This window comes from Zosterops lateralis, assembly GCF_965231275.1.
Source record: "Zosterops lateralis genome assembly, chromosome: 3".
Lineage (NCBI taxonomy): Eukaryota > Metazoa > Chordata > Aves > Passeriformes > Zosteropidae > Zosterops > Zosterops lateralis.
In genome coordinates this window covers 93,013,002-93,040,723 of record NC_139764.1, presented here as the reverse complement: position 1 = coordinate 93,040,723, position 27,722 = coordinate 93,013,002, and the positions used below count along the sequence as shown (strand labels likewise).

At 42.5% G+C, this 27,722-nt stretch overlaps 1 protein-coding gene across 6 annotated transcripts; it reads left to right on the top strand.

Moving 5' to 3' along the window:
- The first annotated feature begins 128 nt into the window (after positions 1 to 128).
- KBTBD11 (kelch repeat and BTB domain containing 11) lies at positions 129 to 26,545 on the top strand. Of its 6 annotated transcripts, XM_083857601.1 has the most exons (6): positions 129 to 191; positions 581 to 737; positions 2,426 to 2,528; positions 3,001 to 3,064; positions 14,110 to 14,241; positions 14,676 to 26,545. In XM_083857601.1, exon 6 carries the CDS (start codon positions 14,733 to 14,735, stop codon positions 16,500 to 16,502), a length of 1,770 nt encoding a protein of 589 aa, XP_083713727.1. In that variant the 5' UTR covers positions 129 to 191; positions 581 to 737; positions 2,426 to 2,528; positions 3,001 to 3,064; positions 14,110 to 14,241; positions 14,676 to 14,732; the 3' UTR covers positions 16,503 to 26,545. The 6 variants fall into 6 exon arrangements, with proteins under 6 accessions (XP_083713727.1, XP_083713726.1, XP_083713725.1 ...); XM_083857600.1 differs by lacking the exon at positions 581 to 737; XM_083857599.1 differs by having other exon boundaries at positions 150 to 737.
- Positions 26,546 to 27,722: the final 1,177 nt, after the last annotated feature.

The window sequence follows — 27,722 nt, the reverse complement described above, 5'->3', positions numbered from 1 at the left end:
TCCTCCCTCCGCCTGCCAGGCGAACAAAGGGGCCGAGCGCGGCCCCTCCGGCAGCCCGGCCCCCGCTCTGCAGCCATTTGCCTCGCCTGGCATCGCGGCGCCGCTCCCGCCGCCTGCCCGGCCTCCCGCCCGCCCCGAGCCCCGCCAGGCGCCGCGGGAGCCGCCCCGGAGACACCGCGGGGCTCCGCAAGGTGAGGAGCGGGACGGGAGCGGGAGCGGGGCCGGGGCCGGGGCCGGGGCCGGGCGGCCGAGCCTCTGGGGAGGGCTGGTGCCGGTGTCTGCGGTAAGGACCGCGATGTGGAGCCACGGTAGCCGTGTGTGTGTGTGAGAGGGCTTGCCGGAGCACTGCCAGGTTTAATCGTGCTCTCTTCTCCTTCCTCTGGCCCCTTAATCCACCTTCCCTGGGCAGCGGGAAGGCCGGACATGTCCCCGTATCCCTTCTCCGTATGTCGCAGAGGAGCCAACCCTGATGCCTGCGTATTTTTTTTTCCATTTTATTTATTTATTTATTTATTTATTTATTTATTTTAATGCTGCTGACCTATTAAAAATCTAAGTGACTCTTTACACTAACGTTTAGGGATGTGTAACAGCAGGAGATCGCTTCCCCCTGTAAATTCTTCATGGCGTGCTACCCCATCCTACTGAAAGCACACGCAAGTCCTGGGTGAACAGACGCGTGCAGGATTTTGCAGGGTGGAAGATGCTTCAAAAAAACTTGTACTGAATTTCAGTAGGTAGGTTTTTATGTCTGGTGCTTTAAAGCAACAAAAAGCAGACTCCTAAACCCTAACTTACCGTGTAGCACAGAAGATGATAGTATTAAATCCTACAGCCAACATTTTTCACCCATCAAGAAAAACATAAAGCCCTCTAAAAATACTAATATTCTGTAAAGCTTTTCCACAGCAATTAAACCAAACAATAGAAAACTGGAGCAAAAAGCTAGGAAAAAACTAGGGCAATAAAAAATAGAATAGCAATAAAATAGAACAATCCTTCTGTATGATCTGAGAAGCAAAACGGCTCTCTCTTTTCCAGGGACTTAACCATCTGTCTCACAAAAAGGAATTAAGTGGAATGTTTGTGGGAAATAATAATTAAATTGTCACTAGTATTGACAAAGCAGTATTTCCTCCCTTGTTTAACTGTTTGGCCCATCCTACTTGTTCTGCGTTCTCCTCTTCCCAGGGCCCATCACACAGCATTTATTCACTCTTTAATTAGGACATCCAGTACATGCCAGTGGGATGCTCTGGTCATTCACTGCTAATGGCACTGTCTGATGAGAACCTGCCAAGAGCCAAGGACTGGTCCTGTGCCTGTCCCAGCTCCTCTGTGCTCTGCAGGATTTTCTCCTGGCAGTGGTGCTGCTTAGAAGCTGGAGTTTGTGGGACTGCACCTTGATAATATCAAAAGGCTGAAATCTGTAGTAGCTTCCTTTCTTCTATAAATGCCATGTTTGCATCACTTTTCAATATAACAAATAGTCCAAAGAGATGGACAGACTTGAAATGTCAATAAATCTTAGAGCACCATTTATTTGGCAGGAACATTCAATGAAAGTCATTAACTGGCTTTACTATGGTAAAGCAGGATTATAGTATTTAGGGCTGGCCTAGGTTACCATAGAGATGACAATGTGGTGAGATGACTCCGTCCAGATCCTACTTACCAGGGCTTTCTGCATCCTGTAGTATCCTGTTGCAAGAGGATATTAGGGGCAGCTGACTGCTAAAGAGGAGTATAATAAAACATGAAAGGAAATCCTGCAATTTCTTTTAAGGTAGAATTAAGCTTTTTCTTTAAATACTTTTTTTTCTTGGTGGGATCCTTTGTAGAATTTGCAGGGATTTTTCTGTTTATCCCTATTGACATTTTACAGCATTGCAGTTGGGAGCCTGAACAGAAGGAAAGAAGTCGTTTTATACCACTTCACATTCCTGAAAATACCTATTTTAAAAATAAGCTCATTTTCATTGTATTTTATCTCATTACCTTTCTCAGGACATGACATTTTTACTCTTGGTGTCTTATTTTTCAGTAAAATTGTCATCATCTATTGTTTCTGTTTCATGTTTGGTCTCAGTGTTGTTTTGTCAGCGAGCAGGCATGATTAGTTCCTTTCACTGAAGAATTACTTTATAGCAGTTGGGGATTTGACAACCAGTTTAACCTGATATGTGACTGAGCTCTCATTGAGCAGCAAGGGACCCTGCTCCTTCCCTAGCCTGGGCCATACATTCCTTCCCGATTCCCTGTGCCAGAACTCTTCACCATGTGACAACACAGTGAATGGACAGAGATTTTGCCTTCCTCCTGCAGTTAATTAAGCAAGCACTCAGTTTACACTGCAGATGTTGGCATTACAAGTGGGGCTAGTCCTGTGAACAGAGTGTTTAAATCTGTGTGTAACTCTCTGCAGGATCAGGACCAATTGGTTGGCAATGCTGCACCCTTTTCTTCATCCTAAAATGCTCCTTGGATTCTAACTGGCAGTTTTGGCTTCAGGAGGATTACAAGACTGGGTCAGTATTGTATATGGGGGATTGAGTGTTTATGCAAAAAAGAGCTGGCTGGTTTTTTTTTTTTGTTGTTGTTGTTCTGAACTACACATTTGGTACTTTCCAGTTTCTTTCTTATACCTCTTCAATGAGGATGGCAGGAATTCATGGTGGGTTAAGTCAGTTTATTTAATGCAAAAGAAGCACAAGAGAAAAATCCAGTGGTTCTACAGATCTTGCACGGTCTGTCAGGGGGAGAAGAAAGATGTGTCACATAAATGCTTTTCAGGTGTGATGTTTCACAAGCTGCCATTGCTGTGCCTCTGGCTGAAACAGACAGGTTGACAGCCTTTTTTAACTCGCTCGGAAACACGCCAGAAACCACAGTCATTCTATACAAATCAACATGTTGGTCAAGCAGCTTCCATGCTGTTATGTTGTCTGTCACAACATGATTTGCATCAATTGAAGTTATTTTACATTTATGCATTCACAGATTACCACAAGCTCTTTTTTGTTTTTCTGGACACTGACTCCTCCAGCAGTACTTAAGGAGGTAGGTAAGTTTTGCATCTGTTTTGGATCTCTAACTGCTGGAAGGCTGCTGAACTTCTGAATCATTTCAAACTATCAACCTGTCAGAGTTATACAATAGTTTTGGGCTTTTTTCTTGGAAGCAGTTCTGCTTTTTTTCCTTTCCCCCTTTCTTGTAAATAGATTGAAAAAACAGGCCTTAAGCTCTGGAAATGAAATTTCTGCAACCCATATTTTAGGTGTTAGACAGTAAGAACTAAATGCCAACCCTTTGCTATTGGAGTGGCATGTGAACAACAAATGTTCTGATTCCGTCAGTCAAAGACAAATCTGTTCATGTGAGAGTTTTTCTGTTATTGTAGCTTCTTTCATCTTTCCTTTTACAGCAACTCCCTGCATTGCTTTAGTTCAACAAAAAGCTACCGTTTACATTTGTCTGTACAGTTGTGGTGGATTAACCCTGGCTGGATGCCACGTGCTCTATTACTCCTCTCCTCAGCTGGACAGAGGAGAGAAAATAAAATGTAAGCCTTGTGGGTCAAGATAAGCACAGAGAACTATCACTCACCAGTTACTGTTATGAGCAACAGAGTCAACATAGGGAAATCAGAGTGGGATAATGAGAAATAAACCCAAATCTTAAAAACATCTTCTCACCATACTTCTCTTTTTCCCAGGCTTAACTTTACACTTGAATTCTTTACCTTTCCCCCTTCCCCAGTGGTACAGGGGGACATCGACTGGGCATTGTGGTCATTTCATCACATGTGGTCTCTGTTGCTCCTTCTTCCTCACAATCTTCCCCTGCTCCAGCAAGGAAGAAGGTTCTCCACAAAATTCTCTAGCGTGAGTCCTTCCCATGGGCTGCTGTTCTTCACAAACTGCTTCAGCATGAGTCCCTTCCATTGGGTACAGTCCTTCAGGAACAGACTGCTCCAGCATGGCTACTCTGTGGGGTCACAAGTTCTGCCAGAAAATCTGCTCCAGTGTGGGCTTCCCACAGGGTCATGGCATCCACAGCATCCACCTGTTTCAGTGTGGGGTCCTCCACATCTCTGCTGCACCATTAACCTCCATGGCCTGTAGGGGCACAACTGCCTCACCATGGGCTGCACCACGGGCTGCAGGGGAATCTGCAGAATGGTGCACTTCCTCCCTCTCCTTCTGCACTGGCCTTGGAGCCTGCAGAGTTGTTTCTTTCACATATTCTCAGTCCTGTCTTCTCTGGCTGCAGTTTGCTCCTGCACAGTAACTTTTTCCTTTTCTTAACTCTGCCATCCCAGAGGCACTTCCACCATCACTGATGGGCTCTGCTTCAGCCAGTGAAGGGTCTGTCCTAGAGCTGGCTGGCACTGCCTTTATCAGACTGGGGAAGCTTTTGGCAGCTTCTCACAGAAGCCACCCCTGCAGCCCTCCTGCTGCCAAAACCTTCCTATGCAAACCCAGTGCAACAGTGTAAGAAATCCAGGTGCTCATTAAGTTAATGGGAGTTTTCCTTGACTACAGTGGGGTTTGGATTTAAAGTGATGTCAGACTCTGGCTTTATCAACATTCTTTGTGAAACTTAGGTGGCAGTTTCTAGCTGCAGGCTACTAACACAAGCCTTGTTTTCTTCAAAGCCATGCAAGGGAGCAGTACCCAAACATACTTCTTCAATAACAATTGATAATTGAGTTTTGAAGTTTGGTTTCCACAGTAGATTCAGAAACAGTAAAAGTAAATGTCATTTGAGTGTGTTGTAGTGTGAGCTTTGGAGTTTGTCAGTGCCATATGTCTCAAGAAGTTTTAAATTTTGATATAGGAAAATGAGGACAAAGACTGTTTGTGTGCATTCATGTGATAAAATTCACTGGTGCTGCTCTTTGTTGTTCAGGATGAGATCTGTACCGCTCATTCTCTGGGATAGAAGACCTTTGAGACAGGCAAGAGAATTGGAAGAATCTGTTAGTCCAATACCTGGACAGTATTTCTGCCAAGACATTTTGCAGCCTTATGGGAAATAAATACTTGGACTGTATCCCCCAAATCAGGCAGCTTTTCACATGACAGTGGCTGAAAAGTCTCAGTATTTGCCTTGATGATATATTGTTGTGTATCTAAAATCTTCCCAGTCAGAAGCAACCAAAGTTTAGACTTGACTGAAACATCAAAATCTCTAAATAGTCAACCACAAACCAAGACCCCTGAATCTAAGCTTCTTCTCACACCTCCCAAATCATAACCATGAAACCAAACATTTCTCTGTCTTGCATTCTGATGTAAAAGTCTTCCTTCTTACTCTGGGTCTTAGCTGTACAGCTCTGTCCAGATTGCAAACAAATAAATGCAGGGATAGCACTGTGACTGTTGAACATGCTGTATATTTAACTGCCTGCATTAGCAACCCTTTATTCTGTAGCACTTGAAAATGACAAGTTTGTATCATAGATTAGTCAGACATACTACAGTCTTTACTTCTACTCTGTGTCAAAAAGTCCAAAAGCAGATGAGACAGTCCTGTGATCATCATCACCTTTCATGGTTGTGTTGCCAGTCTGCATGTCTCTTCAGAAAGAGCAAGAATCGTTCTGGGGAAAGATAATTCCAAAGTGAAAAGCTGCATGTACATTTCTTCACGGTATTCAGGATGATCTATTTGACACCTGCTTTTCCATCAAGGCCATTGGCCAAAACAGAGAAACCAAATAGACGTGAGATGAATGATTGAACGTTTTGACCTAATTCATAGAGAAGTTACTGGCTTGGCATAGGAGTAAAATTCTTTGGCCTGTTCTTGCTGGAATAAGATTAGATTACCAGGCAATCTTTTCTGTCCCTTTTAAGACACCTGTCTGCCTTGTTCAATGGAAAAAAACATTATAGTGGAAGATACTGAATTGCCTGCTCCAAATTCTTGATGTAAAAGTTGAGCTTAGTCAGAGAAATCAGTTCCAGAAAACCTTTGCCTGAACACTCAAGCTCAGCATATGAAATTCACATTATAGTAAAAAATGCTATGCATCCAAGGCAGAAAGTGTCAGGCCATGAAAATAAGAGTATTTTAGTAGAAACCTATTTTATTTCTGTCTCAGAATGGTCAACAAGTTTTAGCTTCTACTAATGTAAACAGCATACATTACATTCAATTTTCTCTTCTTTCCCTGTTTAGTTCCAATGATTATATAAAGTCATTTCATACTTTAAACCCTCAGTTGCATCATTGCTGCTAAAAGCATTCCCATTGTTTGGTGAAGTCTGGGCTGACAGCCTACAGGTACTCTTGATAGTCAAGGCTTGCCACAGAAGTACCTATGACTGCAGCATGTTTTTTCTGCTTTGAGATCAGCAGGAGTGTTTTTCAATCCTAGCACAAGTCAGAATGGCTCAGTTCTCCAGGCAGTATAACTGAGCCCTGACCCACAAAAGGCAATGGGAAGAAGTACAGAAACTACAGGAAGTAGAATACAGGATTCTTCTTCCTCACCCTCAAAAACATTTTTATTGTTTCTCTGAAAAGTAATACTGCTTTAGTCTGAAGGACAGTAACCCTTCTTTCATAGACTTGATGGTTTGGGCACTTGGTTGATATTTGGGAGTTTTAGTCTTGGCAGGCAAAGGAAGGGGTAGTGACAAGTTTCCCAAAGGGCTTGGTGAGAGCTCTAATTATTTTACAGAAAGGCAAAGTAGCAGCAAGAGTTACTACTGCTACCTTTTAAAATAATTTAGGTTTATTTTGCAGAGGATTCTGGGCTGAGGCCCCCAAAGCAATCAGTCCCCTGATTGCACAAGCTAAGCACTTCATCACCATGGCCTTTGTTTTGAGGATCCAAATCACTTGGCATCTAATTGTACCCACCCATGCATATGTGTGCAGAACCTGTCTATACACACAAGATCCATCCCAGATTCCATTCCAGGTGCTGGTTACAGGTAGATCAGCAGTGCTGTGCTGATCAGACACACAGCATCTGTCTCTCTTGCTGGGAGGTGCATCCCACCCACAGGTCAATTCTGTGTGAGAATATGGCCCTATGTTTCTCCACCTTGGTCTGCTTTTCATGAAATAAAAGAAATCAGGCATCTGTGAGCCACCCAGTAGGTCATGGTTATAGGACCAACAGCAGAGTGTACCAGCAGCGTTTCTGCCATGGCAGAGAGAACTCTGTGCAAGCTAATTCCTTTCCTTCTTTAAGATTAGGGCTGTCATGCTGGAGGTTTTGCTCTGCTATCTGATCTGGCTGTCTCAGGTCCTACATCTTTGCTGCATTGCCAGCTGCCAGATAAAGCTGCCCTCAGAGTCAGCCTTGGCCATGTTTAGCGCTGTGGCGGGTCTCTCCATATTTGAATCCAGTCCAAGGTCTGGGTAGAGACAATGTCTGCAGGAACCTGGAGTTCTTCTTGAAATCAAACTACCTGTAATGTAACTTTTAGTTGCAGCTAGAATGACTGTAAACCTTAAGTCTGAAGAAGTATCTGGGCAAAGAAACCATCTCCAAAAATGAGAAGTGTGCCATTAACCATGTATCTAAAAGATCTCTGCCTGTCCTAACATAACTTACTTATTTTGTCAGTAAACCAGTGAAACTGTTCAGTTTCTAAAAGCGGGGCTTTTAGAAAGGAAAAGCTCCGCTTTTAGAAACTGAACAGTTTCACTGGTTTACTTTCTTAATTACCAGATCTAGAATTTGTCTGAGGAAAAAGTATTTTCATTATTGCCTCCTCTAGAAGTTTTACTTTCTTTTCCTAGGTATAAGTCTAAGATAAATGGGACTGTTTGCTTCCCTTTGAAGTCTGTTGTAACCTCTCACATTCGGTCTTTTTCAAGCACAGTGGTGATATAATTTGGCAGTTTTCTGGTGCTTTGGACTCTTCAATCTGTATGTCCTTTCCATAATGATGTAAAAATCAAAATCAGTTTTATCTTAGAGCAAGAATTTAATTTCCTCAAAAAATGTTGCCTCATCTTCTGTATTAAATGGAGTACAGAGCAGGTGTGTTGGAAGAGTGATCTCATTTATGGAGACCAAGTGCTGTTCTGGAATGCAAAACCAAGCCTGACTCTACTTTGATTTTCAAAAATCTGTCTAAACTAATTTGCTGGTTTGCTTGACTTGGCTTCTCAGTGGATATTCTCCTCCTTCTTTGTTAGTACCAACATTGCCAAAGTGTTCATTGAGACTTTGAATATGTTGGCAATTTGTTGACAATACAGTTTAATACTGAAAAGCATTTCTGCAGTCAACAGTACCACATTATGGTACATTACACACTAATGCCTAAATTAGGCTTTTAGTCATCACAAGCTGATGCTTTGCTTCTAATCAGTGCTTCTGGTGTATTCAGTTTCCAGAATTTAAGGTCAGAAAGGATTTCTAGATCAACTAGTCTCCTTGTGTCAAATTTTATTTACCCTTGTTTCCCAAGTGCCTTCCAGCGAGGCACATACTGAAGATCCCCTTCATCACATCAGAATAAAGATCTTCCCATGTCAGATGAAATGTCCAGCTAGACCAACATCATGCCTCCTACATGAACCATAATATAGTATTGACAGAAGTATGTGGCAGGATAAAAATGTGTTTTTCTCCATGGGATACTGCTTTGTCTTTGAATATTAACACCCTGGCAGTATTCTTAATTAGGATCCTCCTAAGCTGAATGAGTAGCCTAAACCCTTTTTAGGTTTAGGCTAAACTCCCTTTTTGGAGCCTAAACCCTTTTAGGGTTTTATTCTGTAGACTTCTTTGAGCCCATTCTTCACTCTCCCCATCAATTATGGTTAACTTTAATTAACCACAATATGCTCTAGCAGTCTTTTTCCTCAGTAGCATAAATATTTTGCTTTGTTTAGACTTACACTTCGTTTGCTTAGGGTTTCTTCACCAGCCTAAGAAAGCCTTCAGCATGCAGATTTTTCATGTGCCTACACTTGTGCACAGTCATCAAGTCACTGAGCAAACATACCAAGCCCTGAAGAAGTGTCAGCTCTGCATTTCTTGGGCTGACTAAGGCTTGCTGTACTAGTTCTCCAGGCTACTAGCACAAGCTGTGTTTTCTCTAAAGCCATGTGCCTAGGCTGGGTATCACCTTTTGGCTTGGGAGCTGGTGTGCAGTGTGGAGACAAAGGAAGCCTTTGGTTGCAGAATGCTGTTCTGAGTCTCTCACTAAAGTTGGGGGGGGGAGGTGGTTATGTCTCTGAAATTATTTGGTACTCTTCTCTCTTGAAGATTCAAAATCCTCAAAGATTTTGCAATGCTACTTCCAAAATGTAAAGCCTGACCATACATGGTTCCATCCATTCAACCACCATGTTCCATTGCAAACCTACTAATGCTGTAGAGGAAAGGGAACATTTTCCCTGTGGGTACTCTGTATTTCCCAGTACACACATTCAAGGACTGCATTCATCCTTGCAGCTGTAGCACCATGCTGGTATGTTTGGTATTGCTGTCAATTTAATGCAGTGTTAGCTGTGCCCAGATATGATGAAAGCAACCAAACTTCAGTTTATCACAAACATGACCACATGCTCTCATATCTAGAAGTGTAGTTGTGAGCTCATGTGTAGAATTAGAAATTCTACAATTTTGTCACATAGAGTATGGTGTTGCCATGACATACTTCTCTCTTGACCTGTAGTGCTTTAGTGATATTGCAATCACTCAAAACTTCTTTTTTTTTTTTTTTTTTTTTTTTTGTTAAGACTTTGTTTACTCCAAGGGATATTGGAGACAACTTGCACTTAATCTTTGCTAGATTTTGCCTTTGTAGGAGTGGCTATTTCCTTTTTGCTGTGAGAACTCCTGAGAGACAGTACTCCTCCCAAACTATTTCTGAAGAGTCTAAACTGGAAGGAATTGAAAAAGATAGTTTCCTTTTTAAAGAAATGTTTGTCACTATGGATATCACTGTTAGGAAACCTTTTCTCTGGTCATGATGGCTGTTGAGAACTTGTATATTTTTAGTTTAGATTTGTTAGCTGTAATATCAATCAGGCTTTTTATAATATTTTTTTAGTTACTTATTTCCTCTCTTCCTCCCTGCCCAGACACACGCTGCCTTTTCTTCCCCTGAGTTTCTGATGAGGCCCTGCTGTCCACATGTTTCTTGTGTGGTCTGTAGTCATAAGCTGCAACTCTTAAATGTTTATTTTTCTTTGTGGTTGTATGAAAATGTTGTAGTTATGAGATAAAAATCAATTCATACCTCTTTTACATATTTTCAAAAACTTACAACACCTTGAGAGGTCAACATTTGCATCCACACTTGAGTGTGAAGGCAATACTATAAAAGCCACATATTCAAGCAGACAGGGCAAGACACTAGGATTGTATTGTATGTAACTTTAAAAAAGGGAAAGAAATAGCATTATTCTTCCTGCTGTTTTTCTTGAGGTGGCACACTGAAAGACAGCTGTACTTTTTTCTTACAAACAGGAGGTTAATCAAGTGGTTAAGATTTAGAGTTTAAATCTGTAATAGGATCCAAGCAGTGAAGGCCCTTTCAGAGAAATGGCATCTTTATGCTCCAAATGTTTTCCCCATCTACAAAGAGAACATTTTTTGCTCCAAAATTCACAGATCTACTCAGTGACTGGGAGTGTTACAGACTGTTTTTATAATCATGCAAACTACTCTACACTTGACTCTGCCTACACTTCACTCTGGCTAGTTCTACTTTTAAGTCATTGTTTAGTTTTCAAAATAAATATAAGGGATGTTTTTTCTCTTTTGATGATCCTGCCTCGTTGGTCGCCTTACACATCTCAATCAGATGACACCCCTATCCCAAAGGACTTCTCTACTGAAGTAAAAGTTTGGTAGCCCAAGTTTTTATAAAAGCATTTTTTCTGGACTAAGGTGGAGCAGAATGGCATTCTGCCATTTCTGAACTGGTAAGTCTCCTGAGGAGGATAGCCTGGTTTTGTAAATTAGAGTTGCTTATGGTAGGGAAAGCACTGTTTTTGTCTACCATGAGACTGAGTCAGAGCCATTTCCATTTGTGAACTGGAGAGAAGTAACCCAATTCCTCCTACATGCACATATTCCCTGGAGAAAGTGGGTCTTGCTAGAGGAGGTGGTTTGGATCAAAGGCTATTGGCACAGCACAAAAAAAACGAGGAGAGAACAATTCAATACAAGTGTTTAATTGGATTTTATCAGAAGGACTGCCAAATGAATGCAATGCCAGGAAACTTTACCTGCAGCTCTTCATTACAGTTTCTCTGTCAGAAAAACTGTGCCTTCTTATCTGTGCTGTTACTTGAGCAGTGTCTCACAGCATTTGAGGTTGGGGCCAATATTCAGGATATTGTGTGTCATTGCCAAGTCTGTAAATACAGTTCATGTTTGTTGGCAGCTCCTCTGTCCATTAACATTACATCATCCCTAGACCAAACCCATGATAATGAAAACATTTTCAGACCAAGTAATTCAGCTTCTGACTTAAAAGTCCCCATTATAAAAGGTGACCTCAGTCCATAGAGTACTGTGTACTCTCAATAGCTTGCTTCCTTTTCTAGTACCTATCCTGTTTGTGAGTTTTGAAAAAATGTTAAGACCGAGTTTATTTTAAGCCAAATGAGATTGTTGTGTGGTCAGATTGTCCTGAATCATCACAGCTATCAAGTATCTTCTGCAATTATGTACTTTTTGAATATTCTGTGTTGCCAGAAGCAGTACAACTCTTTGATCACTGTAGATAAGAAAAGAATGGAGAGAAGGCCATTTCAGCATCTTCCTGTTTCATATGACCTTTTAACTCAGATCAGTCGTGTTACTCAATAATGGAAAGGTTCCACAACTTCTTTCAATTGTTTTTTCAGCTTCATTTTTGTTTAATTCTTGTATTTTGCTTTCAACTAGACAGAGGTGCTGAGATTGCTGGAGTGGTCAATGCCATCATGGTCATTGCTGTCATTGACAAAATCCTCCGGACCCTCTTTCAGCTTTCCTAAGTCTTCAGCATTACCATATAGTTTCTTGTTGCGTTAATTGCGTGTGGTACTTTGATTTAAGTCCTTCTCGTGCTCAGCATGAAATTCAGCATATTCTTGGTAATTAGCTTTGGATATACCAGAGCATAATTTTCTTCAGAATTCTGCTGCTTGCCATTAGCAAGCAATGTCATCAGTCCTTCCTTCTCCTTGTGATTCCTCAGGGGAATTGTAGTGGGTTAACACAGGTATTTGTTACAAGCTTTTTTCTCAACAACATTTCAAATGTGTCAAATCAAACTTCTGAACCAAGCAGATATTTGAATATGGGAAAAGGCATGATTACTGTGCTTGAGGAGGATCTCACTTTTTTTCCCCATTAGCTGAGAAAGTTGAAAAGATAAGTTTTTCTGGTTATTGTTTGAACTACTTTGAGTATTCTAAATGTTCTAGATTTTCCAATGAAATGAGTTAGATTTTCCTTTGAGACATAATGCAAGACATACATTTCACCATAGAGAGATATTACTGGTATTAGAGTTGCTGGTTTTGACTTCTCACATTTAATCGCCCATACTTGTAATTTTTGGTAGCATTCTTTTTCATTCTTCCTTTATAATTTCACTTGCAAAATCAAGCCACAGACCAAGAGCTTGAAACTATCTGAACGTACTCAATCTTTCTTGTAGAGGGGGTACATAAGTAGAAGTTAGGAGAAGTGGTGTCAGAAGTGAGGTGTGTCAGGAATGGCCAGAATATTATCAGTTGCAGTAGTTGCTCTGTGTACTGCTAAGACTCGATGAAAAACATAATCACATCAACAGGGATGCTGCCCAGTTTATTAATGAGCCAGTACATCTTCCATAGACACACCAAATGTGCACACAGATCACTGCATTTTTTCTTGTCTAGTTTAAACCACAGAAAACTCAGGAAAGCTTGACCTCCAGAGTTTGGGTTTGGACAGCAGGAAGTCTGCCACTAAAGCTAGCCAAAGTTCATACAGTCATAGTTCCATAGAAAGTTCCTAAGTGCCAGATTTTTAAACACTCAGATGAGGAATACAAAGTTTGTGAAATCTGTTCATTCTAATAAGTTTTAAAATGCTGTTGTTACGATCTGAAAGTCTCCAATACCCAGAAATCAAACCTTAGCAATGATTCAGACTAACTGCATGTGATCAAATATAGTAGAAAGTCTTTCACTGGGCAAGTGCACAAAATAAAAAGCCATGAGGGAAGACTGATACTATCATTTAAGTAAAGTTTGCATTGCAAGTATGGGTTTCTAGATTTCCAGTCTGTGTCAGCGGTTTCCAGACAATGTCACTTACCAATTACGCTTTCAGTAAAACAAACCCTAAAAAGTTAGATCTCCCTAATGCTAATTTAACAGGGTAAATTAATTATGTCTGCTGAAAGGAAGCCACAATGCATATTTTACATAGAAATGAGTGTTCCTTGAGGACTGTGAAAAAACTGACAAAGGGGATTTTAATGGAAATTAATAACCTCATTATAAATAGAATCAGGGCTGCAGATAGTTACTAAATTTTATTACGTACATTTAGACAGTTTTTATGTGTCACTCATCAAAACTTAAACCAAGTTTTGATGCTTGGTTCCAAGTCTGGGAAATTCATAAACAAACATGAGGCAAAGAAATGGCACTTCATTAAATTCTAAAAACTATATTTGTGAAATGAAGGTACAATTGAGTGGTGATTGTGCTGACAAAGACTAACCTACTTACAGCTATGAGGGCCCTCCCTGTATCTTGCCTTTTCCCACAAGAGACTTCATGTTCTAATTATCTATTGTGATTTTTTTTTTCTTGCTTCTGCTTTTTATTAACAGAAGCTAGAAATCTTTGAATAAAGACATAAAGCAATCTTTATGAAGTCTGATTAACACCTTGCTTATGCTTTACAGCTACATATGCTGCTACACAAATGTGAGATAGCTCTTGTTCCAAGCACACAAAAAACACTTTCATGTGTTTCATAAACACTTAGGAATATTAGCATACGTATGGTGTCTTTAAGATAGTCTAGGTATATTACTAAAGGAGACATAACTTTAACACTCCCAAACTTCTGACTAAACAGAATATATCGATTTAAAAAATAATAATCTTTCTGCCCTTTGTTTTAAACAGGGGGAATGCATATGAGGAGCACTGATGTGAAGAAAACTTCCCGAAGGTCATGCAAAGGCAAACTTGGCTAGTGGGGACTCGCCTTCCAGAACAGACTGCAGCCTCAGCCTTCCACTGAAAGAGTTGCACAAGGTGAATATATTATGATAGTACTCCTCAGTAGCTGCCGTTGAAGGAGATTTTCGCTCATCACCCAGCGCAGTGTAGGGACCAGTTATCATGAAAAGGATTGCAGTACCTGCAGACTGCTTAAAATTTCTGCAGAGCAACGGGAAAACCAGAATTGCTTTTCAGGCTGTTGAGGCGCTAATGGGGGCGATCCCGTGTCCCACCAGAACAGCTCAGGTTCTCGGGGGCTGAGTTAGCGCAGTTGGCCGCGGGGGTGGCCGAGCCGCAGGGTGGATCCCCCGGGAAAGGAGAAGCGGCGGTTTAGCCCCGGAAACCAGAGACGGCCCCGCCTGCGAGAGCGGCGGCCCCGAATCCTAATCCTGGGAGGCGGGGGGGAAGCAGCGGCGGGGGAGCGGGGCAAGGCGCGGATGCTGAGCGCTGTGGGGTCTGTCCCGCAGGTGATGGCAGCGCTCCGCACGGACCAGGCGCGGCGGCGGCGCAGGTAGCGCGGCTCCATGGAGGGCAGCGGCGCGGGCCCGGAGGAGGAGGAGAGCGGGGCCGCGAACGGCGCTCCCCCCCCGCCGCCGCCCACGCCGGCCGCCCCCTGCGGCTTCAGCTCCTCCCTCTGCTTCAGCGCCGCCGCTGCCGAGCCGCAGCCGCCCGCGGCCGGCGGCCGGGTGGTGCAGAGCCAGTGGGAGATCAACAACGCCGCCTGCCAGCCGGATGAGGAGGATGAGGAGGTGGTGGGGCCGCGGGACCGGCCGCCGGAGGAGCCCGACCTGGTGATCGAGGTGTCGGGCCGCCGCATTCGGGCGCACAAGTCGGTGCTGGCGGCCAAGAGTGACTATTTTCGTGCCCGCGCCTCGCGGGACGTCCTGCGGGTGAAGGGGGTGAGCTACGGGGCGCTGCGGCTGCTCATCGACTACGTGTACACGGCCCGCATGGGCGAGGTGCGGCACGACAACCTGGCGGAGGTGGTGAGCGGCGCCCGCGTCCTGCAGATGCCCTGTGCCCTGCACTGCGCCGCCGAGGCCATGCGCGCCCAGCTCTGCCTCGGCAACTGCTACCAGCTCCTCTGCCTGGCCAAGAAGCAGCGGCTGGCCGAGCTGCGGGAGGCTGCCTATCGCTTCATGAGCGACCATTACCTGGAGGTGCTGCGGGAGCCCAGCGTTTACGGCCGCCTCAGTGGCGCCGAGCGGGACCTTATCCTGCAGCAGCGGATGGATGCCGGCCGGCCCTGCTTGCTGGTGGCCGAGGTCAGCGACGCCTTCGAGCGGCCGGGTGGTGGCAGCCGGCCACAGAGCCGCGAGAGCAGTCGGCCACAGAGTCCCTCCTCCGTGGTGTCGCTGGAGGAGAGCGGCTCCCTCATTCACTGCTACCAGGAGGCCAGCGGCGAGTGGAGGGTGCTGACGCGCCTGCCCGAGGAGGCCAATGCCAAGGGCTGCGCCATGTGTGTCCTCCACAACTACCTCTTCCTAGCAGGGGGCATCGTGTCAGGGCCGGTGGGCAGCGAGCCCCGGGCCCGCCTTTCCGACAAGGTCTTCTGCTACAACCCCCTGACCGACACCTGGAGCCAGGTGCGGCCGCTGGCTCAGCCCCGCTCGCAGCTCAAGCTGCTGGCCCTGGACGGCTACCTCTATGCTGTGGGGGGCGAGTGCCTCTTCACTGTGGAAAGGTATGACCCGCGGGCCGACCGCTGGAGCCCCGTGGCACCTCTGCCCAAGGGTGCCTTCGCTGTGGCTCACGAGGCCACCACTTGCAACGGGGAGATCTATGTGTCGGGAGGCTCCCTCTTCTACCGCCTGCTCAAATATGACCCCAAGCGTGACGAGTGGCAGGAGTGCCCTTACAACAGCAGCCGCCGGCGCTCTGCCGACATGGTGGCCTTCAAGAGCTTCATCTACCGCTTTGATGTGAGCAGTGGCCGTGGTGGGGAGCAGGGCCCCGGCGGCGGGACGAGCGGCGGTGTTGAAGTTTTCCGGTACAACACGGTGGCCAAGTGCTGGAGCCAGTGCGCCAGCCTGCGGCCCAGCGGCGGCCCCGTCCAGCCCTTCCGCTGTGCCCCCTTGGGCAACACCATCTACTGCGTCAACCGGACCGGCACCCTTCGCTTCCGCCTGGCCCAGGACGGTGAGGTGGAAGCAGATGGTGGGCTCAAGGGCACCTTTGACGGGGAGCTTCTTAAAGCTCCCTTGGATGTTAAGGGTGTCCTCCTACCCTTCGTGCTTACCCTGCCCGAGAGGCTGGACAAAACAGGGGACCAGGAGGGCTCTCTCCCGCTGTAAGGTGGCCAGCCTGGCTCTGGCTTCCGGAGAGGGGAGTTGGGTTGCAGATCCTCAAACTCCCATCTGCAGAGGGACTCTGTGTGTTGTGTCTGCAGAGAAAAGGGACTTCCCCTTTCCTCCTCTCTGCTCTCAAGATGTTGAGCTGGTTTTAACTCAGTTGTAACTCTTGTCATGTTTGCTGTGCTTTGTGTGAAAAGCCAAGCACACAAAAGTGAAAGCTGCTATAAAGGATAATCTCTGGATTATGTTTGTGCCAATCCCCAGTCTGAGAAAAACGTTTTTACACCTGGATTTCTAAAACATTTTCGACAACAGTGTCATAATGGGACGCTAGTGTTGGTTGTGTGTTTACACATAGTTGTAATCTGGGCTGGAGCCTTTTCTGTCATTTGTGGTTTTTTCCCCTCTGGGATGATACTGAGGGATAAACATTGCTGGCAACATAGTTTAGCTGTGTTTGTTTTCATGTTAAACCAACTATTTCCTGTGTTTAAAAAATATAGGAAGAACATCTCCATCGCAGCCTTTTATTTCTGGTGCAATAGATGGTTTAAGGAAGCCGTGGCACTGTATTAGTCCCAGGAATTTCAACCACAGATATAACAGATACCTAAGTTAATGTTTTAAGTAACACAAATGTGTGCCGCATGTTTTACTTGGAATGCAAAGAAAAAAAAAAAAAGGTCAAGTTACCTTTTTAAAATGTGGCATTTTATGGTAGATACAAAATGTTGATATGTTCTTTATTTGAAAAAAGTAATGGTTTCTGTATGAAAACATACAGTTTTATAACTTTTTTTGGTCAGAGATTAAATTAAAAATTAATTGAAGGTGTTCAGACTGCAACCAGTTGACATGACTGTGTATGCCACTAGAGCTGGGGAAAAACTTTGTACTTCATATGCTCTTTAATTGACTGCAGGTGAAGGAAGGTTAACCTAAACCAACCTGTGGCAAAAGGCCTTTCCCACTTTTTTCAAGACCATCAAAAGGAGACATGGAAAATAGGAATGTGCTACACATGTTGATTATAATGTCCACTAGCATGATGTTACTTCCCTGTCTTTTGATTCAGAGACTGCTTTATTTATTTTGAGCTAATGATTGCTGTAATCAATAAGTCCTTGTTAACTGCAGTACGTGCTGATGGCGTACGCTGTCATTGTGATTCTAAATGCCCAAGAGTGCTGTTTGTGGGGCAGCATCCAAATGAGGCAAAACCACATAAAACTTCTTCCTGCCTGTGGAAAGTTGGAGCACACTTGTTTTTGGAGCACAATGTTTGTCGTGTTACTCAGAACTGGAAAACGTAAAATAGTCTGCACAGACTATATTGAAAAGGGCACATGAATTTATTTTATACATTTTATATTTTAAAAAAGTCAATAGACAAGGCAAATGTTTTAGCTTTATGGTAAATCACTGAGAAACCTTTTCTGAACAAAGAACCTGTGTTTTTGCTGATACATTGCTGTATATTCAGCATGGAACTCTCATGGACTGTGGAAGAGAATTGTTTATACTCAAAGCTATAGTATAGATTCATATTTTAGAAAGACATAGGGACCTTGCATCAAGAAAAGCAGATCTTTTTATGTTTTATTGAGATGTTTTTGTTAAACAGGACTTTAGCATTTACACATAATTGCTAGTTCCAAAGGAAGGCAGCAGGCTCTGTCCTATGAGACACCATCTGTACAAAGGAGAATAGTGAACTTCATAGATATTTCTTTCCTTCACTTTAATGTTTTGGGGTTTTTTTTTCTCTTCTCATTTTTGTTGCACAGGGTTTTAATGCAGCTGATCTGGTTAGTCATTCTACAGAAAACAGTGGTCCAGTCCTAGAAGTTCTTAGCTGAGTGAGGCTGTTCCCTAGTGAGCTAATTAAAGCATCAGCCAGGCGAGAGCTGTAGGCCTGCAGAGTGTGACATTTATCTTAGCCTCAGTACAGGTTGGTGCAGTGGAATTTAACATCCTTCACAGAATATTTGATTTAATTCTCAGACAAGAATCCTTGGGAATATTGACTCTAAATTAAATTACAGTGTTGTAGCTTGAGCAGGAAAGAAGAATTACATGTTTGCTTTCAGCATAATTTTTATGTTAACTGTAGAAAGTATTTCAAGCTGTGTAGGTGCATACTTTAACTAGAGATGTAAGTACTAGGCCAGATTTTGAAATAGTAGCATCACCAGGAACACATACAAGGAAACATCTGTTTTATCTTGCAATACAACTCAATTTCATAGTTCAAAGATTTACATAGTATAGTTCTTACACTACAGCATAGTGAGATATCAAACCAGGTTTTGCATTCCTATTAATTAAGCATTAAGCACTTCCATTCTGCTAATGCATGAAAATACTTCTTAATGAGTTTTGGGAAGTTTCCATGATTTAAAATGTGACAATAATCCACAAACTTTTGGGATAGAATGAACCATATCCTTTCTTCCAATATTTATTCCTGTCCACTATGAAGAAATACATTTGGAAGTAAGTTCTACAGTAATAAGTGTTAAACAAACCTGTAGTGGTTTGTTTTTTGCTAGCTCCTATTTTTAAAAGAAGTTGAATCAAGTGCTTACCTGCTTTCACTGTTTACACAGTGTCAGTGGGGAGAGTCTGGGCTTCATTAGTAGCTGTCTATCAAACCTGTTTCCTTTGTACACTGCATAGTCACAGCCTGTGATTAACAACAGAGGCATGTTTCTAGCCAGATTTCCTGCTCTGTGGCCTCTGTTTCCTCCCTGGTAGGCCTGAGGCAGGTTTGCTGAGAATTGTTTTTTCCCCCAATTACATCTTCACAAAGAAACACCCTCCCCCAAACTGGGGTACTAAAACCTGAATTTAGATAGTGTTCAGGCATTTAAAGACTGAAATTGTCATTCCAGTACCCTACAGTTTTACTTAAACCTAGCAATAGCTGTCTCTTTGACCTGTGGAGCTGCTGAGCAGGTCCCCTCCACCCATTTGGAACTGCTCAGAGCAGTTCCACACCTACCTACCAAGTGGGATATCCAGAAACCACTGTCGGAATAGGGTTTAATTTAGGTACAAACCAAAGGGCCAGGCCACGCTGAAGTCGTGTTTGCATATGTTTTGCTTTTAAAACAGCCATTTTATCTAGAGTAGCCTGAAGTCTACCATATTTGCATAGGAACATGGAGATCTGTGTGTGCTTTCTTAGCCTGCAAGCAGTCCACATCTCCCACCCGCTGGTTGTCAATGGACTAAAGGAACTCTTGGAGCTAGTCCATGATCTCTAAATATTTATGCATTTTGCATTGTGTGTTAATTGGCTAAAAGTCTCACAAATCATCAAGGTAGTCATCCTCACTGAGTGATCTGAGACTAGCTAGAGAGACGCAGTCTGCCCTGCTGTCTTTCTCCCCCTTGAATCTTACAGTCCTGTTTTTTTAATGGGACATGCAGGAGATAGTTGCCCTAATTTTTCAGGGAGTAACTTTTCCTCCCTAGACTACTCCTATTTTCAAGGTCATCTGCTAGAGAATTTAGGCTTAAATTCCCCCTAAACTGGGTAAGGACTAAACTAGGGCCTTGCACTCTGTGTGTGTATGCACACGCCTGTGCTCTGAAATCTCCATGGCTGGTCAGGAGAAGTACATTGGGACCACCTCCTGCGGCTCTTTCTCAGGGGTGAGCTTCATGCAAATCCTCCAAAAGCACACAGAGGCTCCTGGAGATTGAGTTCTGAGTAGATTCCAGGCCCCACCTCCTGGATGGGTAATTCAGCATAGATTTAGTACAAATGGCTACAATCAGGCAAGTTTTCTTTGGAAAGCTTTTGCAGACAGGCTCTGTGTTTTGGGTCACCATTCTGAGGTGAGATAATCCATGCACTGTACTGGGAGGCCAAACAGGTAATTTGGATTCTTCTCAGGGGTACCACTTTAGTAAAGAGGCATTGCAGTACCTAACAATGAAATGCCTAAAGCCTTAATTGAATCTAAAACTAAATCCTGATTTCAATGAAGAAATGCTATTAACAGATGAAACTTTACCGTTTCTATCTATTAACTGGTTCCATAAAATAGAAATCTTAATTGCAGCAAAAGCATGTGTACAAATTCTGTTTACACTTGAAACTAAGTGAAAAAAATAATTGGCAAAATAATAATCTTGTTTGATCAAAACTTGCACTGTTAAGCAACATGGGGAGGATGTTAGTCATCCCTAGTAATGACTGAAATTGTGCAGTCACCAGTGTAAATTCTGTCCACAGAAAGACTCTTTGTAAATAAAATACCTGGTAATATTTAAAGTGATAAAATAATAAATTACTCACATGAAAGCTATACCTCTCCTGTGCTGTTTGATTGGCTATCAGAGTGCTGTATCCCAATTACCACTATTCATGAGGGGCTATTGCTTTTCCTGATTTACATAGTGTATTCCATTGACTGCTCCATAGATGTGTTAACCTTCATTATCACAAAGCTCAACAGTGGTGCTGGTGCTTTGTGTCTGGACTGATATGTAATGTTTCTTCTGGAATGAATCCAGATGTAGACAGAATCCTATCTTTGGGCTTTTTTGGTTTTTTCCCAGTAGCATTGCTCCTGGGAAACTTAAGAAAACACAAGAAGAGGAAATGGTAGTACTGTTGAGCAGTCATAATAAAAAGCATTTTATAAATTTCTCTTTTTTTCTGCTGTTATTTTGCACACCAGATTGGCTCTGGTTTAACAGAACAGCTCTGTTTGGCTATTACTAATATTATGAGTACTATTGTAGCAAAGTATGTTTCTACCTATTTGCTGCCTCAGCTCCTCTCTGAGGTAATGTAGTGCAAGTTTGTAATAGTTCTATGCATTTAGTAGGTAACTGGAACTGTTCTGACTTTATATTACTGCTACCAAAAGCAGAGATTGACACACAAGCTCAGTAAAATTGTGCACTCAGAATATGTAGTCACATACTTTGATTTGTTTTGGCCTGCTGAATGCTGAGAGCTACTGGAGTGAACCCACTGGTATTAGGAATCAGCAGGAGTGCTGGTTTTGGCTGGGGTCGAGTTAATTTTCTTTACAGTAGCTGGTATGGGGCTGTGTTTTGGATTTGTGCTGAAAACACTGCTGATAATAGAGATGTGTTCATTGTTGCTGAGCAGTGCTCACACAGAGCCAAAGCCTTTTCTGCTTCTCACCCCACCCCACCAGTGAGGAGGCTGGTGGTGCACAAGGGCTTTGGAGGAGACACATCTGGGACAGCTGACCCCATCTGACCACAGGGATATTGCAGACCATTTGTTGTCGTGCTCAGCATATAAAGTTGGAGGCAGAAGAAGGAAGGGAGGACATTTGGAGTGATAGTGTTTGGCTTCCTAAGTCATCTCTATGTATGTTGGAGCCCTGCTTTCCTGGGGTGGCTGAACACTTGCCTGCCCAAGTGCAGGCCCAAGCAAATTAATTCCTTGTTCTGCTTTGCTTCCAGGTGCTTTTGGGTTGGTTAATAAGCTGTCTATTGCAACCCATGAGTTTTCTCACTTTCCCTCTTCTGATTGTCTCCCCCAAATCACTGGGAGGAGTGAGCGAGTGGCTGTGTGAGGCTGAGCCACTGGCTGGGGTTAAACTGGAATAGCAGGCTATTTTGGAGACTCTAACTTTCATGAATTACTCAAAGGAAAGAAATGGGAGTGAGGGATAGGAGGGAGGAGATGAATTCGGAGTCAAAAGTACCTACTATCTATCCAGTGAAACACATAGCAGGGAAGAGAAACCACAGTTGGTACTTGAGACAGTGATGACTATAGGGCCAGGTTTTTTTCAAGTATTTCTTAAAATAGCTATGTTTTTTATCAATTATATTGCTAGTGTTACCATTTTGCACCTGCAGTGCTTCTTAAACCACCACACAGTGTTTAATAAGCTACCTTTTGCAGGAGTCTCTTGCTTTGCTTTTAAGTCTTAGTGGATAAACCCTGGACAAATTTGTGAAATCATGAAATAACAATGTCAAAGCTGCCACTTTCAACAGATTAACTAATGCAAATTCTTTAGACACTGTTGACAGTTCAGGTGAATTATATGTGTAACTGATGTATTAATAGTTTCATTTTTGAAGCATATATAGGTAAAACCTTTTATGTACTCCCAGTTTATGTTGTAATGAAATAAATACTTCAAAAAAAGCTTATGCTCCCCATTAGGGATTTCTGGGTAATTGTTGTTTTTTCTTTGTTATCCATCCACAAAATGGTGTTATATTTTTTCTTAAAAAGCAAAGACAAAATTGTACAAATTATCACACAGGTAAATATTTAGGAAATGTTTCTAAGGCTAAGCAAAAAAAAAGAATATATTCATTTCACATGTTTGGAACTTGAAATATTCTGCAGTGAAAGCATTTTCTTAAATGCAGATTAGCATATACTCCAGTTAACTTTTATTTCCTTTTTTTTTTTTTTTTTTTGACAGTACGTTAAAGTGCATTATTCATTTACTGAAGTTACATGTTTTTACAAGGTTTTTCCAGAATACTCTCCTGTGTTGTGTCACATATGTCAGATTTTTGGCTGGAGTAGATTTACAGCAGCATAAGTAAGAACAGAATCAAACACAATTTAAATTCCCTACTTTGTCTCCTACTTATTTTTTCATCAGCTATTTTGCTTGACAGGAAGTCATATGACCTGTTTGAAAACTCCAATATTCAGAGACTACATGGAGTTGGACTTGCTGTAATTTCTCTTATTTCCTTATCTGTTGCAACATGCAAGCTTTCTTACATTTTCTTAATAAGGGCTAAATTCTGCTGCTGATTAAACCAGGGTAAATCTGGAATAGCTCAGCCAAACATCTTAGATTAGCAGAATTTATTTTTCCATTCAGCCCCAGAGTTTTGTGTCTGTTACAAAATCACTGGGGACCTCCTTTGGAAAACAAGAAGAAAAGTTCTGACTGAGTAAGACTCAAGCAATCAGTCACTTGAGTGTGTTTTGGGGGTTTTTTCTTCAGTAGAACATAAATTTTTTAACTCAAATTTTTCTCTGCGTTGTGAACTACACATTGGGAAGTTTTATCTCAAGTATATAGTCCTGCTTGATTCACTGAACGTTTTGCACCTACATCTCTCAGGATGCTTAGGCCCCAGGCTCAAGCTTCAGGTGTAATCTGGTAAATTATGTGGCTAGGTCCAATAACCTTTGCCATGATTAATTTTCCAGTTCTGAAATGCTAAACCAAACAATTGTAGCACAAAGGATTTGGATTTCAAAGATCTTTCATTTTGGGCACACAAAATCCCCTGTTGTTGCCTGTTTCCAGGTATCATGCATCACTTGTGTCTGTGTATTCAAAATTCACAGTAAGTGTTCATGTAAAACATCTGCAAGCAGATGATGTTGACCTGTATTCCCTTGAAGGCAGAGAAGTCTCGCTGTAAAGACAAATCTTCAGTTGCTAGACTGTTCAAACAGGGAAGTTACATGTAGCTGTCAACTCTCATGTCATACTGAGTAATTATCAAGTGAACAAGAATGTCATCAAACATGAGTTTACAGCCTATGAGCAGATACACCTATCATGGGTGGGGACAAAGGAAACTCAAATCAGTAACTGTTAGTGCTGGGACTGTGCCTAGAAACAAACCCCATTCCTGTTTCAGGATTGCATTGTCTAGGCACCTGTCAAGAGAAGAAAGAAGTCCTAGGCTAAATAACAGCGTGTGGCTAAAAGTAGGCCAGGAAGCAGTGTGGCAGTACCTGCAGGCTTCTCCTTAAAATGAGTGGGAAGAGGATCTGTGTCTCATAAATCCCAACTGGAGCAGCTGCTGGTGAGCAAGCTCAGGCAGACGGAGGGGAACACAACTGTGCCTGACAGCAGTGACACCTGCCTGGCAGGTCACTGGTGGTGAGCAGTGACAAGAAGGAGCTCAATGAGCATCCTGCGAATGACAGCTGTCCTGATGCAGAGTCCTTGGGAAGGAGAGAGAAAGCAATACAAGCCTGGCTGTTTTGTGCCATGCCCTTCACTACTGTGCTCTCACCCTGCAAGAGTGGTGCCAGCTCTCAAATTCCCTGCTGAGCAGCTTATACATGGAGAGTCTTGAAGGTGATGACTTTTTATCCTCCTTTTTTTTTATTATTTCTTTTTCTGCGTGTTTATTTAATTTGTCTTTTTTTCTTATGCAGTCTTCTCTTTTTGCACCTCTCTCATTATCTTTTTCCCCCCCCCCTTTAGAGGTTGTGTGCATTTGTCTCCCTATTCAGACATTTCAGTAGGTAACATAGGGAATCTGTGAATTTGGAAAAATTACCTTTTGGAAGTCATTGAAACTCCTTCCCTGAGAAGACCAGACTTACCTTCTGTAGCCTGGTAATTTTTTTTCCCTTAATACAGCCTTAAATTTTTTAGATGAAGTGTGGAAGACTTAATCTATGTGCTTTTTTGGCAAAAAATGGAACCATGAGCTGTTCACTTCCTAAGGAAATAGAGAAAATTGTGAGCAATTAAATTATTCATAGTGCAGACTTAAGAAAGAGTTTGGCACCTTTTGTTAAGCTTACCTGAGCTTGTAGTCACCACAGAACTGCAGCTGCAGGAAAAAGTATCTGCAGGATTGAAATATCGATCAGCTAGGAGATCTTTGAGGAATAAATAGCACAAACTGCAGCAGAATGAAGTTAATTCCCACACCATTTAGAAACCATTGTCTCAGTGATCAGAGACTAATTTACTGACAACTTGTTAGTGCATTGCAGATGAAGGTGGTTCGTTCTTTCCTGTGTCAGCATGATCTCCATCTCCATGTCTCACATCCCATTCTGTTCCCTGACCTGCTGATTTGCAGTTCTTTGTACATGTGAAAAATTGCAGAGTTAGACAGTAGAAAATTTGTAGGATTTTTTACCTGTTCTGCACAGGTAAGTGGATCTGTCATCTGCAATGATGGATCATTTGTTTCTCATATTTTTCTAAGTAAAGAAAAACATAGAATCTTTATTAGAACTAGTGAAATAAAGGCTGATATTAAAAATAACTTTAGGGAATGCAAATAAGGAAAATAAAGTTTTTCCATCATTGCCCGTCTCTTTTTAGATCATAGTGAAGTCCTAGACAGGTAGTCTTCTTAAAAATAAATTTTAAGCTCTTTGGAAAATGCAAAATCATGCAGGTCCTGGTCTGGGAGCAGCATGCTGCAGGAACTTCGATGGACTAATTAAGAGAAGATCAACCTCTTTCCTTTATGTTCTTACTGAAGTTCTCTGCTCCTGTGTATCTACTGAAAGCAAATGCTGATTCTGACTGTGTGATTCAGTAATATGCCTTGGAGGTGCAGTACTCTATCACCCTAAAGCAAATGAAGTATTTCAAAATACTTACTGAAAGAAAAACTGAAAGAAATTCCTTAATTAATCATCAGCTTCCTTCATATCTCCTTCTTAAGTGCTTCTTCAATGAAGCCAGTGTTATTTAAATGTAAATTATGTCTGGTCCAAGTCTTGTTTGCCTTTGACAGAGTTTGAGTATAAAGGTGTGCTGGTAGTGCATATGGAATGTGTGACAAGCTTGGTCCATAAAAAGCCCATGCTGGGTCTTACTCATCTGGCTGACACACTAATGGGAAGAAGCCCAGCCTGTCATTTACCTCATCATATCTGCTGTCATTGCTACATCAGACTTTCCAGCAGGTTATAGGTGTACAGATGTGTGTCAGACGCACATCACTACATATGCCTGTAACACGTTTTCATCCTAGTCTAGCTAGGGACATTGTGCCTCCAGACAAGAAGAGGAGGTCTCTGCTCACCTCATACTCTTTGTTCTGGCTCCCACTGCTTTCTGACCAGACTGCCTGGCTCAGTGCCTGCAGAAAGGAGCAAAGCTCTATATTCCCTCTCCCAAAAATAAGAGAGGCACTGCAGCTCAGTTGTTACTCCTTTGTAGGTCTCCAGGGAGAGTGCACTTCCAGGCTTCCTCTTACTCAAATTACAAGGTTGCCCTTCATTCCCAAGAGCCTAGAAAAATGCTCAGCTTACATGTGGTAAAAAAAAAAAAAACAAACAAAAAAAAAACAAACCAACAAACTTGTAAAAGTTATTTTTTAAAGGGCAGTAAAAAAACCAGTATTTGCAGTGGCTGCCCTAAATGTTGCTACTGTATTTGAAACAGCTGGAGTGTAGGACCCCTCATCAGATCCCAGGCTTCCTCATGTGCAGTTTAAATGTGAAGGGATTCAGGCAATAGGTTCACTTTCTTTGAACTTTTCCTGCTCTCTGGGGACACTAAAAAAGTCAAAGGAGCCATTTAAGTGACTGCAGCAGTTCATCTTCCACAGTGCTGCTCAGGGACTTTGCATTGCTGTGCCATGGCAGATGGCAGCAGGTGGGGAGAAAACATGGGAGGAATATGGAGCTTGAGTGAAGCATTCTTAGTGAGAAGAAATCACAGGTGCAGATTACCTGGGAAACAGTTCCCTGTTCATATTTTTTTTGACTCTTACATATGCTTGCACATAGTTTAAAAAAGAAAAAGACATAATTCTATGGGTAGTGAATGATTAGTTCCTGCTGCTCTTGTTTTAGGAAGTAGAGACATCAAGAAGACCTGGTTTCATTTCTGGTTCTGCATAAAATTCCATTTATTACTAGCGAAAAGCTGTTAAAGCTTTAGTTCTCTCCAAAGAGAAAAGTGGGGGTCAGGAGGGAGAGAAAGGTGATTCAACTCATTAGGTACTGGAAATAAGTTCATTGTTTTTTCATCAGTAAAGGACTTTGGGAATATTGGCTAATAATGTGGAATGCATTTTACTATTTCAAAATTTTACTGTACTTGCTCCATTCGAACAGAGTGTTTTCTTCTTGTGAAGCTGACCAGAATAAAAAAGGAGTTAAACCATTCCTACTTTTGTCCCTATTTGTGTCCTTTTTGTCTCTATTTGTGGCAGCATTATTCCTGGGCTCTGAAAAGGCAGTGGGATGCCTGCCTTTCTGTACATGCACAGATATCTACAGCAGAGGAACCAAGTGAGTGAAAACAGAGATGTTACAGGAAATGGTGATACCTCTGCTGTGCCAATTCATCTACCTTCGTCTCTTGCTCCTGTATTTTATATCAGGAAGGACGTGTCGTCTTGAGAGAAGTGTGATGACAACGTGGTGTTCTTCCTCAGAGTCTCTTTTGAGAGACTTTATCTGAAATTATGTTCAGTGCCTTGCCTTCTACACATATTTAGGGTTACAAATCAATTTTCAAT